Raw genomic sequence first — 19,873 nt, 5'->3', positions numbered from 1 at the left:
GAAGACGGTGTTGGTCACCACCAACCTGTCCCAGCACGGGTAAGAGGTGGGGTTGGTGTGCGCCAAGGTGATGTGCTGGAAAACCTCCCACCCGTGATCGTACTCACCTGGGCTGGGTGTATTTAATCACCTACTACTTACTCCTGCATCAATTATCACAGCGGGGACCTCAGCCATGCCCTGGCAGTCTCTGGTTCCTCGTTAGGTCCTCACTGATGCCCCTGGGACCATACCCAGGGCTGTGGGCTCTGCAGCTCTGAGCTTACAGGGCAGAGCAGGCTCCACTTCTTCTGTTAAATCTGAGTTGCCACTGGTGGTTTTAAGCTGGTGTCACCCAGGATAAAAATCAATGCAACAGTTTTTGTATGGATGGGGGAAAATGTCTTTTAAAAAAACACCAAACCAACAAAAAAACCAAACGAAAACATCTTTTCTGAGTGGATGTAGATGTTGGAATGGACACAAATCTGGTTGGAACAGGACACCAGTAGCTAAATCAATGTGTTTTATGCTATTTATTTCATTATTGCTTCATTAAGCTGTGTATCTCCATGAGATGAGTCTCTGCTGGCAGCAGGGTGAGTGCGGTCCCGCAGGGCTCCCCTTCCCAAGGGGTGTTTGGGGCTGTGGTTTTCAGGAGAGCTCTACAGGAACCTCCTCTGCCCCTGCCAGCAACAGGAGTGAGAGAGGTGGCCTTGAAACCACGTGGCATTGGAGGGAGAGGCAAAAACACGGAGTGAATGTGTCTGATTTTTAAAGTCCTGCTGCTTTGCCCAGTTCCTGCCTGCCTTATTGGCATTTCGGATCCGGGGCTGCTGTTCATTCAGGTCTGGTCTGTTCAGCTGCAGGTTGGTCCAGTCTTTGCTTCCGTGGCCAAAGGGCCTGGCTGGTACCTTGAAGACCCACGTAGCCGCGGGCTCTTTGCTTTATTTCTCCGTAGTCTTTCCTGGGCCTGTGCCCAGAGCCATTTAAGTGCTTTGTGGGGCAGAAAATCCAAGTTCACGCCTGGAGCTGGGTCCAGGCAGGTTTGTCTGATCCAGAAGTCACTGCACTTGAATTAAGTGGGTAGAGAGCGGCTGTTAATTGCTGTCCACAAAAAGGAGGTGTTTGTCTCCTTTCCTCAAATACACCCTGTTGTTTCTATGTTGGTTCCCTGTGGCTGGGGGCAGGGCAGCGGGGCGCAGCTTTTGTGTTAGAGCATGGGCACTATTCCCCCTGTTCTGCTGTAACTTGTGTAAAACTCATTAACAGATGAAATTATGGCAGGGAACAGGCAGGGGCAAGAGCTGTCAGCGCTGGGGCAGGCAGCAGGGACACCATGGGCAGGAGCTGCTCACTCCTCCTCCACATCCTGGGTCTGCAAACGCTTCCGAGAGCCTTTTCCATTCCTCAAAGAGTGGGAGATGGCGGGGACAAAAGGCTTCACTCCTCTTGCTTTCTGGTCCTCGGTGACTTCCTTAGCTCCCTCGGTGGGGAAGCAGCCACACGTGAAACTTGGGATGTGGCTCTTCATGGATGTGGAACAGTTTCTGGTTTTACTGTGGCTCTGAGCCCTTGCAGCCCCACGTGCAGGAACATGGATCATGGCAGAGGCTGGCTCAATCAGTTTGGTTTCTTTTTGTTCTTGTTTCCTCTCCTATTTTTCTTTGGAAACCTTTTTTTTTTCATCCTCCCAGTGTCCCCTGGAGGGTCAGGAGCAGGACAGCTCTACACAGCGGAGAGAAGATGATTTTTATTTAGTTGCAGCTACGAGCGGAGCATATTTTACTAGGCATGAGGAGATTCCCTGAGGGTTTTCCATACAGCTCTCTGGAGAAGGGCCAGTGGGCAGGCTCTTTGCTCCCATGTGCTCCGGGGTGGCAGTGGATTGATGGGAAGGACGTGGATCTTGGGCTCATGGAACAAAACCCGCGGGACTCCCCTCGCTGAGCAGGGCAGGGGGTGGGTGGCAGCACGAGCCACCCATGGTCTCTCCGTAGCCTTGGATGGTTGCCTTGGCTGGGCTCTGCTCCTCCTGGGGAGACGCCAGAGCGGGGCTGGCTCCCTCTCCCTCTGTTTTCCCTCTGCAGCCCCAGCTGGCGTAAGGAAAGTGGCTGGAAGCAGGGGCTGGGATTCCTTGGCTTTGGCTCAGTGGCTGCTGCGCGGGAAGCCAGCTTTGAACTCCTCTTGTGTGACACTTAAAAACCATGAGGCTGAGGTCACGGCTTGAGGGGCTGGTGCCTTTTACTAGTGCTCCTTTGGGTGCAATTTTGCTCATCTTAAAAAAAAAAAAAATACAACCAATGGTTAAGAGTTAAATAGTTCCTGTGTTTTTAAGGTTGATTGGAAAAGGAAGAGGGAAATGGGGAAAATAGTAATAATAAACAAGAAGCTTTTCTCTTTCATCTACGATTGGAAGGAGTCTGTATTTGATGCTCCGATGAGGTGCTTGTATTTCAGATCAGCATCCCCAGTGCAGGTTTCTGGTGGAGACTTTTTTCTCTCTGAAGTTTCCAGGCAAGGCAGGAGGGGAGGAGAAAGGAGATGCAAGCCCGCTGCTTTATCAGCATGCACTTCCCTCTACTCCTCCCATCTGGTTTGTAGATCCTCCCAGGGAGGAAGATGAGAGCCATCCTCCCCCGGCTTTGTCATGGCAACCGGTGAAGGCAGGACCAGCTTGGTGGGATGCACCGCTGGGGCTTGGAAGGCGTTTGAGTTTTCTTCTGCATCTGCCTCACTCTGTTCCTCTGGAATGGGATGGGGGAAGCAGTGTGGAGAAACTCACCTTTTGTTGTGGTTTTCTTTCCTCCCCCCAAGTTACATGTCCATGGCAGACACAGACTTGTTGCTTGAATTTTTCATACAAGCTGTTGAAGTTGGCTTGTTTGGTGTTTTTTTTTTTTTTTTCTGTGGAGGATGGGGTTTAAGTGTGGGCTGGGTTATTTCTCCCAACCCAGTAATGCCTTTCAGGCATTTTTTGGAGCAGTGCTGATGCGATGGAGTCCTGGAGAAAGTTGAGTTTCAGGTGCTGACTGTCTGCTGGGGTGTTTCTTTTTGACGAGCCGGTGTAGGGTTTTGGTCTGGTGGCTGGTGGAGGCAGATGAGAGTCAGGGCTGTGGAGAGCTGGGCTTGGCACGTTGGGATGTGGCTGCCACCTCTCGCAGCCCCGGCTCCCTGCTGAAGTGATATTGCTGGCTTTTCTCCAAGTGCATCTGGAGAAATGCAAGAACCAAGCAGCAAAGTGATGAAGAAAAACCGGATTACAATTCTTCCATTTTTCTCATGTCAAACTGCTGCTTCTGTAATAGTCACCTGTGTGCAAATGCATTAGTTCTGAGTTTACCTTTTTGAGTCCTTCCGTGTTATCCATCACCTTTCCCTCCCAGGGGTCTGGGTTGTTGGTTGCTGGGAGCTGCAGAGGCAGCCTGATGTCCTGCAGTGCTTTTTTCCTCAAGGGGGGCTGCCTTCAGCTCTCGTTTCTCTGAGCTGCATCTCCTGAGTTACTCACCTGGTGAGGCTGAGCTGCCACCCACGCCGTTCCCTTATCTCCTACCAGGTACTTGCCCTGGGGCTGGCAAGGGGAGAGATGCTTTGAAGCTGCAGTTTCACCCTGGAGCTGTGTGTTAAGAGGCCAGGATGGAAAAACCAGTTGCTCTTGAATTTACTTGTCCCTGTGGCACTGCGGGTGGGAAGTGTGGTTGCCAGCGAGTCACTGGGACCATTCTTATAATTCACTGGTGGTACCAAACTGGGGTAAATTTCAAGTTTATTTTCTCCTTACAGTCTTCCTTAGGAAATTTATATGTTGAACTGGTTTCCCCCCCATGCTGGACAAGCTTGCTACAGTAATTAGACATCTTCAATACCAAAACCAAACGCACATCTTAAACCCCATCAGGAATGGTCCATGCTGAGAGCTGGCCGTGATGCACGGGTCGGATCCACACGGGTACCAGCGTGGGCTTCCTCCCTCGTGTGGGAGCTGAGGGGGAGAGGAGCGTGTCCCGGATCACAGCCCTAATTGCCTTTCCCATGGGAGTGTGCACCGGAGCTCGTTAGAGGGGCCTGGGGCTCTGGATGCTGCAGTGAGAGCTGGAACGGGCAAACAGTGAGGGTGTGGGTGCTGTGCAGGACCAGCTGGGTGTCTCCATCAGCAAAGCACCAAGAGAAGCTGGACATCTCCAGGGTGGGCAAGATGAAAGCAGTCGGATATCCAGCTATTAGTTAATATTATAGGTATATTGAGTTGTAAGAGGCTTGGAAATTGGACCACGAGGGTCTGTAGCTCACGTTATGTTATCTCTGCTCATGGATCTGCTGCTGGGGTTTGTTGAACTCCTTTATAGTGTGTTTGTGGCTCCTGGAGGTCCTGCTCTCTGGGAGCATCCCGTGTATGAGGGGATTCAGCCAGTCCATTGTCCAGACAGCGGCAGCATGTTTCACACATGTTTTTCCTGGGGAAATCTTCCCAGGCAAAGCTGCCAAAGGCTGGCAGTGAGTTCTGAGCGAGGGGGCCGTGCTGACAGCATCCCTCCTCGCCAGCTCCCCAGCGCAGGCTGCGCCGGAGGCAGCTCCACGGGGATGGGGTTCAAAGGGAGGCGAGGCAGGGCTGGCAGCCAGCCTGCCTGCTGCTGGGGGGGCTCTTCATCTCCCTATGGACAAACAGAGCTGAGCCTCTCAAAACCAGACCCGACTTTTAGCTTTTGTGGGAAAATGTGGTCCGAGTGACTTTGGAAGCAATATCGTTGTTGGGGTGGCACATCCACATGGCTTAACTCTGCCTCTCCAACTCTCTTACCAGCGGTGACATAAATGAGGACACGCTGGAGACCGAAAATGCAGCTGCTGCAGCTGCTGCTGCCTTTACAGCCTCCACGCATCTGAAGGAAGCAGTTTTAGGTAGGTTCAGCCTTTTGCTGTAGCCCCTCGGTTGGGATGGTGGAGCTGGCATGACTCAATGTGGCACAACCCTGCAGTGGTGCTGGCTGAGAAGGTCCAACCACTGCTGTGGGGGCACCCAGCTGGCCTCAGGGATGCTGGCCCCAGCATCCAGGGATGCTCTCCTGGGGACCCCGGGGATGCTCTCCCCAGCATCCAGGGTAACCCAGGATGCTGGTGGCTGCTGGCTGGGCTGCTGCTGCCCTCTCCTGGTGTGGGATGAGACCCTGTGTCTGGCCGTCACCAGCTTCTGCCCTTCCAGCTCGCCATGGGAACGTTTGTTTTGCAGCAAACTCACAGGCTTTGGTTACAAGTAAAAGTGAATTTTGTGAGCAGAGGCTGCAACCAGCCTGGCTGGAGCTGCCTTGAAAGCAGTTCTGCTCTAAAACCAAAAGGTGAATGACACCTGAACAACATCATCCCTTTCATTTTTATCAATAATTGATTTTTTTTCAGCCTTGGCTACTGACTTCTGAGATTTCATGCACTCAGCTGCAGCTGGTATAAATCTGCCTGCACTGTTTTGCCTGAGAAATTTGGGTGGTTGGATGCTTTAGTAGCAAAGGGCAAGCTAGTGGTGGCCCCAAACCCCAACACACCGCAGCATGCATTGTCTACATTTATTTCTTTTTAATCCTGAGCTTCAAAAGTGCTTCATCACTGTACCTGTGCCTCGGGGTGGTGAATCAGGGGCTGCGACTCACTTTTCTTTTTGATCTGTCCCTTCCTCTGTTCCCTGTGAGAAGTGAAGATGGCTGAAGACGAGGACAGTTTGGAGGCAGAGATTGTCTACCCCATCACCTGCGGGGACAGCAAAGCCAACCTCATCTGGAGAAAGTTTGTTTGCCCCGGGATCAACGTGAAGTGTGTGCAGGTGAGAGTAAAGGGCTGTCATGCTGGATTCATGCCTTCCCGTGCCCACATTGCGGGATCACTTGGCTTGTCCTGGTTTTGATGAGCTTTGGTAAGCTGCTTTGCATCAAAATCACATTGTGGTGGGAGAGGAGGAAATTTCTTGGTACTGTGGTACCTGATATTTGTCTTCTCAGCCAAGTTGAGCAGTCCTGGCTGGAGAGATGCTGCCTCAATTTAACTGTGTTATTGGAGAGTTTGAGAAATTTGGGAAATTCCAGTGTCTGCTTGGTTTGAAAGCTGAGAATTTGTTGAGAAGTTTATTGGTAGGGGACTTACTGAAGAGCTTCTGCTGTGTCCTCCATAACTTGTGGTTAAAATTTGCATGAATTCAGGAAGATAGCATGAGTGATGTTATCGTAAGCCATCACTGACACTGTACATGAACTAAACAATATCCTGCTGAGAGAGTGTCCCTTCTGGGCTCTGTTGCAAGAGGGTTTTCCAAAGGATGGTCCTTGCCCTTTGTAGCAGAGATGGTCTTTTCCACCCCTGAGGCAGAGGACAGTTACTGCCACAGATAATGTGCTGCTGCCTAAAATCAGTCCTCTTTTTTTTCACCAAAGCCCATGTACTTGTTCAGAGAAGCAGTTTCTCCTGCAGTAATGGTGAGTCAGCTCTGTGTTGATCAACACGGGCATTGAAAAGAGGAGGCCTGGACTTGGGAAATTCTTTTTGAGATGAGCTATAAAGCAGCTTTTTTTAGAGCGTTGCCCGATTCTGCAGGTTGCTTTTAGCTCAGGACATGGGTTCGGGCACAGCTGGGTGTGTAGGGCAATAAAAGAAGGGGGAAGAGCTGGCTCTGACAGTGTATGCCAACTCCCTCGAGCTGGTTTTCGTAGAAATGGGCGTGCGTGGTGAGAGGGGCCAGAGGTTTCACCGATACCGATGGTTGGTCTCGGTAGCACAGGAGGTCAAAGACCAAATGTGCTTCTCCTTCCCTCACTCGTGCAGGGCACAGTGTGCCCCTGGAGCCAAATGTCACTGTGGGCTCTTGTGAATGTGCTCATTAGTGGGAGTGCCAGCAGCTCTTAATGATACTTTGGACAAGTTGCGTGTGTTTTTCCCAGCCTGGGCTGGGCATTTAGCAAACTCCTCTGTGCTGTTCACACCCCTGAACCCTTGACTTTGAGCAGCTGTTAACCAACCAGGAAAGCAATATTTGGCTTTAATATTTTTTTAACTCGGTCACTGGTCTCTCAGCTGGAGAAGTGTGTGCCAGCCATCTGCTTTTGGGGCTAGTATTTAAACAGCACGTTGAGGCTGTGGTGCGGCTCCGCTGCTGGGCGCTGGGAAGTGCCACCCTGGTAACCCAGCTCTGCTGCTGAATCACACTCGCAGGGCACGCTCTCCTTGTTTTATGACTTGTCACACTGATGTTGCACCTCTGCCTCTTGCAGTTTGATGATCACCTCATTAGTCCCAAGGAGTTTGTCCACTTGGCGGGCAAGTCAACCCTGAAGGACTGGAAGCGGGCGATCCGGATGAACGGGATCATGCTCCGGTTAGTCTCCTCGTTTGTATCTGCAGAGCAACAGTGGAGACCTCTTCTTTGTTGGGGATCATGGTGAGGTGGAACAGAGCCTTTGACATGGTGGTTCTGCTGCTGAGAGAGCAAAAGGACCGCTGAATGCTTGTTTCAGCAGCCTGGCCCCAAACATGTGCTTTCCAATGGCTTTATCCTCGTGCCTAGGGAATAATTTGGGGTAAGAAATGCTTCCCTGGTCCTTTTAGGACTTGAACCACACTGAGTTCCCAGTTCACATAAGGCCATTGAAAATTTTAATGGCTGCTGGTGGTCAGGTCATGCTGTCTGTGGGTTCTCAGTGTCACTTCCCAAATGGAAGTCAGTCTGGTCATCAGCTAACGTTCCCATGAAGCATGTCTGCTTCACATCGTTTGTTGGGTTTGGGGTATTTTTTTCCCAAGGACTTATTTAAAGCTTATTTATGTAAGCATTTCTCTTCCCTAGTCTTCACTACGGCAGTTTAACTCTTCTATGGTCTTGTTGACCACCAGCCTGAGACTGTGATTTAATTAAAATCTGTCTCTGCCTGTAGGCAGGATAAAAAAGCATCACCTCTTTCCCCAGGAATTGTCAGTGGTTTTATACTCTTTTCACAGGGTGACCTTGCCTTTGCCTGTATTTTTCTGCTTCAATGCAGGCATCTCCCATATTCCTTCTAAGCAGCTTTTGCTCCACGAGATACAGATATACAGAGATACATCCTTAGGAGAAGTTCATGTGTCTCTTGAGCCTCTCAGCCCAAGTTGAGTGCTCCAGTAGTGAAGAAAAGGACTTTCCTTCTTGGACTAAGGAAATACATCCACTGCATCCTTGGAGAGGAACCTTTTTGGAGGGCTGAAGTCCTGTTCCCACTCCTCCATCCCGCAGGAGGAAGTGGGATGTGGCAGGGAAGTGGTCAGAAACTGAATCTGCTCCAGTCCTTTCTCCAGCTACAGCACGATGGGCTTTTTCCTCCCTGCCCCAGCCTCCTGAAAGGCTTTACCACCACTGGAGTGTTGCGTGATGGTTGGACCTGTGTGTGGCCAGTACAGAGCAGGCTGTGGATGCTGCTTTAATTAACTCTTAGTTAACGCTGCCTCTAAGATCAGGACACAGGGGGACTTGTCAAGGGAAGCTCAGGCTGTTGTCTCTGCCTGCTCTCCTGGCTTTTGATTTTCATCTGGGTCTTGGAGAAGTTTGGGGATGAAGGCTGCCAGGAGCTGAATCTTGGAGCTCTCTGCTTTCACTGATGTCCCTGTGCTTGCTCCCTGTTTTGCAGGAAGATCATGGACTCGGGAGAGCTGGATTTCTACCAGCACACAAAGGTTTGTTCTAACACCTGCCGGAGCACCAAAATCGACCTGACAGGAGCCAGGGTGTCCTTGACCAGCCAGACATCCACGGAGTACATCCCTCTAACCCCCGCCTCTGCGGATGGTACGTCCAGCCATTCCTCACACCCACAACAGGGGCTGTGAAGCATTAAAACACAACTTGTCCCAGGAGGCAGGGATCAGCTCGGCTTCTGCTGTGCAGGGTGCCAGGGCAGGAGTCCCTTCTCCTCCTCCTCTCAGCTCTAACCTGGCTGCTTCCAGAATAATTTTGGGGTTTTCATTTGAGGCACCGTCCCTGGAGGTATTTAAAAGATGGGTTAACATAGTGATTATGACATGGTTTAGTGATGGCGTTTTTTTTATCAGAGTTAGGTTGATGGTTGGACTAGATGATCTTAAAGGTCCCTTCCAACCTGGACAATTCTATGATCTAGAGGATACAGCAGACTTACTTTTTTTCTATCTGCACTGGTGTATGTAGTTCATAAAACTGGATTTCAATGATGATGTGGCTATGTAGCCGTAGCCCTAAACTTAATTTGACCTATAATTACAGGCATTTGTTTTATTGGAAAGCTTTCTAATTTCTCACTACCTCTATATTTTTTTTAACTCCTTTTGCTTCTGAGAGTTAAGAACATCCCCCAAAAGTCCCCCAAACCCCGAGCTCCTGATGGTGTCTGTGTGAGCAGAGTCCTTGGCCAGCTCTGCAGAGCACCTTGGGCACCACAGTCTGGTATTGTGGTGGGGATGCCAATGCACGGGGCAGCCTGTCCCGAGCCCTCCCGGTCAACGTGGACATCAGCTCATGAACCAGGGAGATGCTTCCCATGCTGCTGAGAAGCCCTGAAGGCTGCAGAGTAATTAGATTTAATGGCAGTGGCTGAGCAGTGCCCCGTGCAGCACCGTGGGTCTCTGGCCACATTCCCATTCATCCCGTTCCTTCTCACGGCTCAAGTGATGCCAGTTCCCTGGCTCTAGGGTAACAAAACCCCTGAGACTGGGCAGAGCTGGAGGAAGGGAGGGAGCCCCAGCTTCATCCCCGCACAGCAGGGGGGATGCTCTCCCCTTGGAGGCTTTAGGAAAACCCTCCCAGCATCCCAGTCCTGAAAAAAACCCTGAAAGCTGGGCAAAAAACGACTGCCAAAAATATCAGACTCTAAATCTGTTTGACTTCTGCCCTCAGCAGCACTAGTGAGTATGTGGGGGGCGGGGAAACAGGAGGGAAATGCTGTTCTTGGGCATGTGTTCTTGTGCAAGGGTTGCAGAAGGGATCCCTGGGGTATTGCACTCAGTAAATGAGTCCTGCTGGCACAGCAACCCCAGGCGGCTTCAGCGGCCGCGCGGGTGTCTCTCTCCCTTTAGCTCCGAGAGATGCATTTGAATAAAAATGCAATAAAAAGGAGAAGTTGCAGAAATGCAGCAAGGGAGTTCTTCCCTCAGAAACAGCCTGTGAAAAATACAGAATAAAATCAGGACTTGGTGTTTTTTTTTCTTTTTTTTTTTTTCCTGTTTTGCTATTGGTTGCAGTGAACGGATCCCCGGCTACAATTACCATAGAAACATGTGAGGACACCAGCGATTGGAGCACCAGCATCGGAGGTAGGGCTTGGGATCCCACTGGGTTTGGTGTATCCGGGGCAGAGGATGGAGGTGAAGGGAAAGAGGGAAACAGCAGGGATGAGGAGCTCCCTTCTTGCTGGAGCAGCCCCGCTGCCTCCACCGGGATTATTTGTTTGCTGCTCACCAGCAGATTGTGCTGTGTTACATCCTGCCTGAGTGTGGTCTGACCGCAGCATCGTCTTGGGATGAAATTATTTTAAGTGCTAAGATGTCAAAGCGTAGGCCAAATGCTCGGTGTGCCTCTAGGAACAAAATAAAATAAATCAGAGGGGTCATAAAATTGTTCTTGCTCCTGTTGCTCTGAGCAACAGGCTTTTCTGTAGCATCAGTGTCCTGTTTGTGTGTGACAGAGGATGGGGAAAGCGTGTTTTTTTTCCAGCTGCCCCTCTTTTGGGTACATGCTCTGGCTGGGTTTTGCCCCAGCACCCTGTGCCTACATCCCCACAGAACTTCTCCCTTGTAGGGGCCAGAATGTCCTGTTTGTGTGTGACAGAGGATGGGGAAAGCGTGTTTTTTTTCCAGCTGCCCCTCTTTTGGGTACATGCTCTGGCTGGGTTTTGCCCCAGCACCCTGTGCCTACATCCCCACAGAACTTCTCCCTTGTAGGGGCCAGAAGGGGACCCCGGAGCAGGTCACCATTGAAAGCCCCTCCAAGGATTTTGAGGTTCTCCCTTGCTTTTCCTGTTTGTGTGTGACAGAGGATGGGGAAAGTGTGTTCTTTTCTAGCTGCCCCTCCTTTGGGTACATGCTCTGGCTGGGTTTTGCCCCAGCACCCTGTGCCTACATCCCCACAGAACTTCTCCCTTGTAGGGGCCAGAAGGGGACCCCGGAGCAGGTCACCATTGAAAGCCCCTCCAAGGATTTTGAGGTTCTCCCTTGCTTTTTCTTTCTCCAGATGACACCTTTGCTTTCTGGCGAAGCCTGAAGGACATGGGTCTTCTGGAAGAAGTAATCCACGAGTTCCACCAGGAGCTAGTGGAGACCATGAAGGGCTTGCAGCAGCGAGCACAGGATCCCCCGCTCCAGCTCTGTGGTAGGAACCTGGGCATGGGTGCTCAGAGGCATCTCAGGACGGAGATGGGCTTGTGGTTTCATTTTTTTTCCCCTTAGGGATATCTGGATGGCACTAGAGGGACATATTTAATCATAAGTAAATCTCATTTCTGGCTGCTCTCTGGGCAGGCTCTCAGCTTGTTTGGGAATGCTTCTGGTGGCCTCAATTCTCCAATTCTCTACTTTCTGGGTCTGGACAAATGCTCGGCTCAGGAAAGGAGGTGGAATTTAGGCCATCAAATAATGATCAGCAACCAGCTACTGTGCCAGCAGATACCTTATCAGCCCTGCTAAGCAGGAGAGGGCTGTTGATACGCTAGTAACCTCTTGCACTTTCTCATGACTTCTGTCTTCTCCTCTTCTGCAGCCTCTTGTGTTACCCTCCTGCAGATTTTCGCTGTCTCAGCTGAATGTGTTCACTGTTGTAATGCTTTTTACTGAGCTATAAATACTTTGCGTAGGGATATTTTTTTTTCTTCCTCAAAGATCTGTGTCTCTTTTTTTAAGATGCTGTTTTACTCAACAACGTAGTCCAGAACTTTGGTATGCTGGATCTGGTCAAGAAGGTCCTGGCCAGCCACAAGTGTCAGATGGATCGCTCGAGGGAGCAGTACACGAGAGATTTGGCAGGTATGACCCCGAGACAGGCACTTCTCAGCGCTGCCAGCACGTTATCTTTCTGTGTTAAAAAAGTGGGCTTTGGGTTAAAGTTGGTGCACGCTATACCAGCTGTGGTGGGACCGGCTGCTGCTGCTCTAGGTGTTGCCATGGTCCTTGGGAAGCTTGTCCTGGGTCTGAGCTGAGCTGAGCTGACCCCTCTTCTCTCTCCAGCTCTGGAGCAGCAGTGTGACGAGCACCGCAAGCGAGCCAAGGAGCTGAAGCACAAATCACAGCACCTCAACAACGTCCTGATGACCCTCACGCCCGTCTCCGTCCCCACGCCTTTAAAACGTCCCAGGCTGACCAGAGCCACCTCCGGACCCGCTGCCATCACCTCCCAAGTCCTGTCCCAGCCTGCTCAGCTCGCAGTCACCCCCGGCATGCCCGTCTCCCAGCTCGCCAACCTCCCTCTTGGCAAAGTGGTCTCAACCCTCCCGCCCTCGGTGCTGGGGAAAAGCCCATCCCAGCCTCCTGCTGCCAGCTCCCCGGCCTCCCCGCTGCTGGGAGGGTACACGGTACTGGCCTCCGCCGGCTCCACCTTCCCCGGAACCGTGGAGATCCACCCGGACGCTTCCAACCTGACGGTGCTGAGCACGGCTGCGGTGCAGGACGGCAGCACGGTGGTGAAGGTGGTGAGCCCCTTCCAGCTGCTGACGCTGCCGGGACTTGGCACCACCATCCAGAACGTGACACAAATGGCTCCCGGTGGGAGCACGGTTGTGGCTGTCCCCTCTGGTGCCGCCGAGGCCACCGGGGATGAACACGCCGCCGCCGCCATCGAGGTGACCGCAGTGGCCGACGAGGCAGAGCAGAAGTGAAAAGGGGGGACTTGCCTGGAGGGACGCTGGCCGTGCCGCTCTGGGTGGAACTGCCTCTTTCTCTGGCTGCGCTGCGGGACGAGGAGCGGTGTAACGAGGGGCACGGGTTAACGAGACTCAGAGCAGCTCACTTTGGTAACGAGGAAGCTCAGGTCAGAGGGAAGCAGGGGGAGGAAAGATGCCCGGAGAAGGGAAAGGCAAAAATGCTTTGCCCTGTTTGGAGGACAAAAAAAAAAAAGCTTATTTTTTTTTATAAAGCTTTCCTCCCCCGTTCTCTTGGAATAATTATTCCATTCTAGGTCATCAGCCCTGCCTGGTGTGCAGGCGTAGCTGGAGCAGCATCAGTTCAAGCAGGAGCAGGGCAGGGAGAAGGTGGTAGCAAAAGGAGAAGCGGGCGAAGCGCTGAGCAGGCACCGACCCGGCCCCCGAGGGGTCTGGTGTGAACTGGTGGGAGGTGTCAGGGAACTGGCTGCTCCCCATCCCCGGGGATGCCGAGAGAGGGTTGTCCACGGGGTGTGTGCGGTCATGGAAACCGGGGAGAGGGTGTGCGTGGCACGGGGAGGTTGGCTTCTGCCTCTTCTGCTGGCTTTGGGTGGTGGAAACAAGAGGGAGCTCTCGTGGGCAGTGGCCGTGATGGGTCACCCAGGTCTGCTGGGGGAAGGAGCGGGGAGAGAGAAACCCAGAGGGGGCTGGGAAGAGCTGTAACTTCTGAGGATTTAGGATCTCTTTCTAGTTTTCTCAAAAAAAAAAAAAAAATCCATTCTTTGGGATTTGTTTAAAGCAAAGCCCTTTTGTTGTGAAGATTGTGCCGTGAGGCAGGGAGGTGCTGTTGAGTGTGTGGAGATGAGCTGAAGGGCAGCGCTCGGAGGAGCTTGCACTTATTAACGAGGGGTGACCCTGCTGGTCCTCAGCATCTCCCTGGGCACCTCATCCCCCAGGAGCCGGGCGCTGCCGTTCCCTCCCCGCCGGGTCCCAGCAGCTGCTCTGTATCGGGGCGGTGACCCCCCCAGTTACTCCTTCCACCACTCGACGTGCTGCCAGTCTCATCTGGTCCCGTCTTAGGGCCACAGTGATTTCACGCTGTCTCCGGCTGGAAGGAGGCGGGTGCTCGAAGTGTTGGGGTTTCTACAAACTTGATCTGGCAGCAGCAGCGGTGACAGGTCACTTTAATGAGCTAATAAATATTTTTTTGAAAGAATGCTGCTGGTTTATTGTATTTCTGTGCCTGGTTGTGACAGTTGGGGCAGGAACACACTTTGCACTTTTATTTAAATATAAATACACCCATATATGTATGTATGCACATTGTCTGCACATGTGCAAAGATGCTCCAAGCTCTTGAGGGTGTTGGGCACGTTGTGATGCTCTGACTGTGTCCTGGGTGTTTGAGTGACGGGGCTGGGATGCACCACTGTTCAGGGGAAGATAAGGGGGTGGTTGGTTTGTCTGAATCTGCTGTGTTTGGGGGGTGCTGGGCTGGTAAAATGCTGGGAGGAGTGAAACTTGAGGAAACACCCTTTGGGTTTGTTGAAGGTAGACAAGAACCGAGTTTTGCTGTTGGAGGGAGGAAGAGAAACGTCTTGGACCCTGCCAGACATGTGAGTATGAGCAATTTCAGGGAGTGGGAGCGGCTTTATCCCAAACATGTCCATACTATAGAAGGATTTATAAGGATTTATTTTCTTTTCTTTGCAGACGATGCTTTTAATTTCAGGAGCTGGAAAGTTTGGTGCCGCTCTGCAAGACCAGGCTGGATGTGAGCAGCAGTCGTGCAGATCTTCCATCCTGGCTGCGGGACGGGGCTCTGTGGACACTTAGCTCTTTCCCAAGGCAGCAGAGGGATGGATGCTGTGTGTCCCCGTGGAGGCAGAGCCTGTTCCTCAGGGTCCTTTATTAACCGCAGGGTTGATGTTGAGAAACACCTACTTCTGTGTGTCACAGCCCCAGCGAAACCTTTAAATCAACCCCCCATTGGCTGACTCTGCCTCTTCTGCCAGACTGGCTGGCTCTGACTATGCCTTACTTCCTCCTAGTAAATAAATATTGACTCATTCCCCACCCCGGGGATGGGGACAGCATGGCCAGGCTGGCCCTTTGGTGGGATGAGAGGTTGAGGAGGTGTGTGGGGCTGGGGTTTGCTCTGGCACAGTGTTCTGCAGCCCATTCAGCCACGGTCACTGGGATGGGTGGGTGAGGACACGGCTCAGTGGTACTGGGTGCTCTGGTGTCCCCCAGCCCCTACCCTGGGTGATGAGGTCCCTGGTGCTCCTGGAGGATGGGGAGGAGGTTGCAAGTGGGCTCTTCTCCATGCCTCTGCAGTTGGGTGAAGGTTCTCACGTATCTTGAGGGCAGGAGCTGCTGTAGCTTCAGCAATTTGACATCTTGAGGGGTTTTCAGCAATTTTCATGTGTAGTGAGTTTTGTTTTCAAATCCAACCCTGCTGAGATGATCATGGCCATTGTTGGGGGGGGGTGGGGAGATGTTGCCAAGGGAGCACTTTGCTTTTAAACCAGCAGGTGTGGGCAGGCAGTTGCCTTCAAAGACTTCTTGAGTTTGCAAAGATGCTGGGGTGAAGCAGGAGAGGGACATGTGTCCGTCCTGCCTGTGTGCCCATCCGTGGCTGGGAGACCCCTCGAATGCTCACTGGGTCCAGCCAGTGGATGCTGTGAGCAGTGATGTCTTTCTGGAGGTGGTTTAGGTGTCTTTAAAAAAGTTGAGGTTTATGGACTCTGAAGATCTGCTCTTATTCAGGGACGCTGGGATCACTTTGTGGTGGTTTATTTTCCACCCTTTGCCTGGGATTTGAATGTGGGTGGATGCAGCAGCATCCCAGGGAAAAACTTCCCTGCAGCCCGTGCCTACGCTGAAATCTGCATCCTGGAATGGTGCAGGGAGGGTGGTGGGGCTGTGCCTGACCGCCTGGGCATTGCTTGATGCCACCTCCATCTCCGAAACTGGCAGCAACCTCAGCACCAGGCACCCGCTGCCCATCACGTCCTGCCTAAAAGTCCCAGTTTTAATGTAGAAAAGCATCCAGGGGTTACAAAGCCGAGCCAAGCGCTTTCTGGGGTGCGGTGTGGGGCTGTCCCCGAGGTGTCCCTGGCACAGGCAGGGTGTGCACGGGGCTGGTGAGCTCCAAAGTCTGATCGTCCGTGGCACGGGCTGGGGCGGACCCGGCTGCACCCAGGGCTGATAGCAGCCAGCTCCTGAGCTGTGTTCGGAGGAGCTGTGATACGCAATCAAGGGGAAAAAGGATTTATTCCTCTGAGGTACTAGTTTCGTTTCAGCTGAGCCTGGACCCGGGGTCACAGCTGATTAGGAGGAGTCCTGCCTAATCAGAGGTTTTTCCCTCCCAGGCTGCCTGCCGATATCGCAGTCATTTCTTCCCTGCTATCTTTGTACTTGGGACAGCATTAGTATGTCAGGCCAAGGAAATATAAAGGGTTGTGATCCCTCTGAACCTCTTCTTGCCTCTCCAGCGTGAGCAGCATTGCTGAGCCGGACCCAAGGGTGTATTTGTAGCCCAAAGCCCTCTGCTCCCACATTGTGAAGGTGAGTGAAGGTCCCTCCGTGGCCACAGGCACACCTTTCCCTGGCAGTGCTGGGGGCTGGAAAGCATTGATGCATTTGCCCAGCCCTGGAGAGCTGTGGGTTGAGTGCCCTGCACCAGCCATCTCTGCTTTGAGCAAACCCATCCAGGTTGTCCAGGGGCTGTGGGCTGAAAAGGCTGGAGGGGCCTCCTGGCTCCTCTGTAAGGGTGTCTTGAGAGGTGACATCGGAGCGTGGGGTGGGATGGGGTTTGTGGCATCGGAGCGTGGGGTGGGATGGGGTTTGTGGCATCGGAGCGTGGGGTGGGAGAGGGTCTGTGGCATCTCCACATTGATGTGAGCAGTGCTGGGGCCACGACAGTGAGTAGCAAGTGTTGGGGCAGAGCTGGCAGCGGGGAGGAGGCAGCAGCTCTTCCCTGGCTCCACGCACCTTTACCTGTCCCGGAGATCATAGATCACTTCGCCCGCAAAGCATTCCCAGTGTGGGTGTACTTTGCCCTGCAAGACAATGCTTCCTGGGGGTGTGAAGAGCAATCCAAGCAAAAAAAGCTCAGCTGACGGATTTTGGCTGGTGCAATCCTCCCCTTCCTTTGCAGCAGATTTCAGGGCAGCCAGGCAGGGAGGTGCTGGTGGTGCAGCCCTGTGTCCCCGCAGAGACTGGCTGTGATGCTCTGGGATGTCCCAGCAGTGTGCTCCTGAGCACGCCACAGTGCTTCCCCGCTCTGCAGAGGGTGGCTGGGTCCTTGGAGGGCCGTTGGTAGCTCATATTAGGGCTGGGGCTGAGAAGGAAAAGCAAGGGGAAGTCACCTACAGCAAGCTGTGAACAGAGATTATCAGTCGGCACATGGATAACCGGCCTGGGGCAGGATGCAGAAAGGATGAGGCCGTTGGGGCTTGAGCAAGACGGGGAAGTCCCGGGGGGTGTGTGGTTGTTTTGTCTCCTGGTTCTTCCGCCCTGGTTTGGGCAGTAAAGCATCACTTGTGGGGAGCACGGCCCGCCTGCGGGTCAGAGGTGCTGACAGTAGCACCAGGATGTGGGGCTCTGAGCTGGGGACCCCCCCGAGCCCTCCCCAGTGAGTGCTGCTACGGAGCCAAGGTGGGCTCCCAGGGCTGCAGCGGGTGTTGTGCACCCCACAACTGGAGCATTGGGGTGAATGCCAGTGGGTCAGGCCCCCACATGAGCCTGGGGTCCCTGTGGCAGGGCTGGGGCTCCCACGTGCCCAGCTCTGCCAGCCTGGTGCTGCCAACAGCTGCCTTCCCGGGGTCCCCTTGGCTGCTCCCCTTTCCTTTTGGGGGGAGCCTGGGGCTGCTCTGCTCCCAGCCGGGTGTGAAGAACTCACATCCAGAGACCAATTACATAAGGGCTGCGGATGACTCATGCCAAGTCCCTGTTTTTCTCCGGATTGTGCGGCGATGGAGGCACGGCCGCTTGCGTTCTCTCCTCCAGGCATCCACGGGGAGCAGCCTGCAGCATTTGGGGAAGACCCACATCCAACCGGCAGCTCAGCTTTGCAGGCAGAGCTGTGCCGGGGTCCTGCCGGTGCGAGGGGGGAGGCTGCAAGAAATCACCAGCTCCTCGGTCACCGGGTCACTCAGGGGTGGTACCAGGGCAGGAGATGCTCCAGCATCCTCATGGGAGACCCTCCTGGGTCCCAGCTTGTCCTCGCACAGTTTTTTGCAGCGTGCCCAGAGCTTTGAGGGGGATGCTGCAGCTGAGCCTCCCCCCGAGGCGGCGTGGATGACTTTGTGGGGAAACCCCTCCGTGGCTGTCGCTCTTGTCACCGCAGGAATGGAAACCGAAACTCGGGGCGTTCAGCTGAGTGTTTGTTTGTCTAAAAATCGACAAATCCTGGCTTTTGGCTCTCCCCCTCCCACCCTGTTGCTGTTGATGCAGTGACGCAGCTTTGCCTCCTCCCTGCTCCGGCTGCCGGGCTGGGCAGAGCCTTCCTCCTGCCTGCCAGAGATTAAGTAACAGCAGAGCCCGGCTTCTCCCCTGGGTTTCTTCTCTATCGCCTTTTTGTGCCTGCCAAGCAGGGCCAGGAGCTTTATCTAAGACAGTGGAAGCTTGGTTTGCTCCTGGAGCTGGAGCTCTAGGGAAAACATCTCACCTGTAAAAGCAGAGTGAAACCTCTGAATACCCCCTGTAAAATCAGAGTGGAACCTCAGTGCCAAGGCTGCTCTGCCCCCTGAGCCTGGCACTCTCCAGCCTGGCTCTGACATCTTGGAGGGGGGAGTTGTTTGAAGCTATTTTGTTTCTGGTTTTTATTCCTCTCTGCTGATGCCCGGGCTGTTACAGAGACATTTGCTGTGGTTTAGAGTCAGTGCTGTGGAGAGGATGATTTCTACCCACTGGCAACACACACCAGGACAGGCTCCATGGCTGCTGCGTGTCCCGGTGCCTGCGTTCCCTCCGTGCTCGGGCTGGGGACCGGAGCTGACGCCTTCCCAAGCTCTTTGGCCACACTTGGCTCTGGGGCAGGGGAAGGGACCGCTCCTTTCCTGCCCGGGGATGGGGCCCAACTGATAATGGTTGTTATAGCAGCTTTGAGGACAGGCTGGGGGGGCACCAGGAAAGTTTGGGATGGGGTCAGCTCCTCCTGCCGGGCTGAGCTTGCCCTTTCCTGACTAAATACAGAGCAGAGCAGGGTCCAGCCCTGCTGCAGGTGGCCATCACAGCCCCGGGGGTCTGTCTGGCAGCCACTGGGGCTTGGGTCTGTGGTTGCCACGGCCACGTTCTGGTGGGGTCCATCCAGCGCAGCCCCCTGGTGTGAGAGCTGCTTTCCCTGGGGGCTCCCATCGGGTGCGACTGCACACAACTGGGAAGCCAAAAACCATCGTTCCTCTTCCTCCTTCTCTCAGTGTTGACAAACATGCCAGAAAACAGTCCCTGCTCCTCCTCCCTCCCCTGCTCCTGCCACCAGCCTGCCCCAAGGGCTGGCTCTCTGCTCCTCGCCATTTCCTCCTGCTTGTTTCCAGGCTGAGCTTTTCTTTCCCTCGCTGGCACCACCTTCGTGCCAGGGCCCCTGCGCGGCGTCACCCAACACGACGTGCCCGTCCCTGGGCTGGGGGGGGGATTTGAGAACATCTCCGTTAGCGGGGGGAAACTTTCCCTGCGGTGCCTCGCAATCTTCAACAGCCACTCGTAGCTGGAGGCGGGGTGGTTTTCCCTGGTTGCTTTCCAGGGCTCGCAGCTGGCCGTCGGCATGAAGATAATGTTATTAGGTGGGAAGGCCGGGGCCCGGCCGCAGCGCTGTGTGGAGCACAGCATCCCTTCTGCAGGTGGGTGCTTTCTGAAGCCTCCTGTCCTGGCTGGTGAGATGATGCTCTGTGGCCAACACCACCATGATGTGGTGTGGTCCTGGGGCTCGGGGATGGTGGGGGGGAGCAGTTAGAAGGACCTCCTGGGCCTTTTGCTTGGATGCATGTATTTTTGGGGGGATTCTCAGGCTGCCATGGTAGGAGGGGCGCTGATTTTGCTGCTTGTCTGTGTGTACCACCCTC

The 19,873-nt window shown here is 53.7% G+C and overlaps 2 protein-coding genes across 4 annotated transcripts in view; both read left to right on the top strand.

Annotated features, from left to right (window-relative positions):
* The window catches only part of GMEB2 (glucocorticoid modulatory element binding protein 2), a 21,960-nt gene extending 8,380 nt beyond the window's left edge, over window positions 1–13,580 (top strand). For 2 of the 3 annotated variants that reach the window (XM_014955055.1, XM_014955065.1), the window contains exons 3-10: window positions 4,781–4,878; window positions 5,664–5,791; window positions 7,230–7,333; window positions 8,616–8,773; window positions 10,201–10,272; window positions 11,189–11,326; window positions 11,854–11,976; window positions 12,178–13,580. In XM_014955055.1, coding sequence (XP_014810541.1) covers window positions 4,781–4,878; window positions 5,664–5,791; window positions 7,230–7,333; window positions 8,616–8,773; window positions 10,201–10,272; window positions 11,189–11,326; window positions 11,854–11,976; window positions 12,178–12,824 — 1,468 coding nt within the window. In that variant the 3' untranslated portion in view covers window positions 12,825–13,580. Of the gene's footprint in view, window positions 1–4,780; window positions 4,879–5,663; window positions 5,792–7,229; window positions 7,334–8,615; window positions 8,774–10,200; window positions 10,273–11,188; window positions 11,327–11,853; window positions 11,977–12,177 lie in introns of those variants that run through there. The other variant, XM_014955073.1, reaches the window with a different exon arrangement.
* Window positions 13,581–16,302: 2,722 nt separating this feature from the next.
* Window positions 16,303–19,873, top strand: part of HELZ2 (helicase with zinc finger 2, transcriptional coactivator) — a 52,101-nt gene continuing 48,530 nt past the window's right edge. The window contains exon 1 of the mRNA XM_014955029.1: window positions 16,303–16,376. The gene's annotated coding sequence lies outside the window, so the exon portion shown is untranslated. The remainder of the gene's footprint in view (window positions 16,377–19,873) is intronic.

Source organism: Calidris pugnax, unplaced genomic scaffold (genome assembly GCF_001431845.1).
Source record: "Calidris pugnax isolate Ruff unplaced genomic scaffold, ASM143184v1 scaffold50, whole genome shotgun sequence".
Classification (NCBI taxonomy): domain Eukaryota; kingdom Metazoa; phylum Chordata; class Aves; order Charadriiformes; family Scolopacidae; genus Calidris; species Calidris pugnax.
This window is presented reverse-complemented; position numbering and strand designations above follow the sequence as displayed.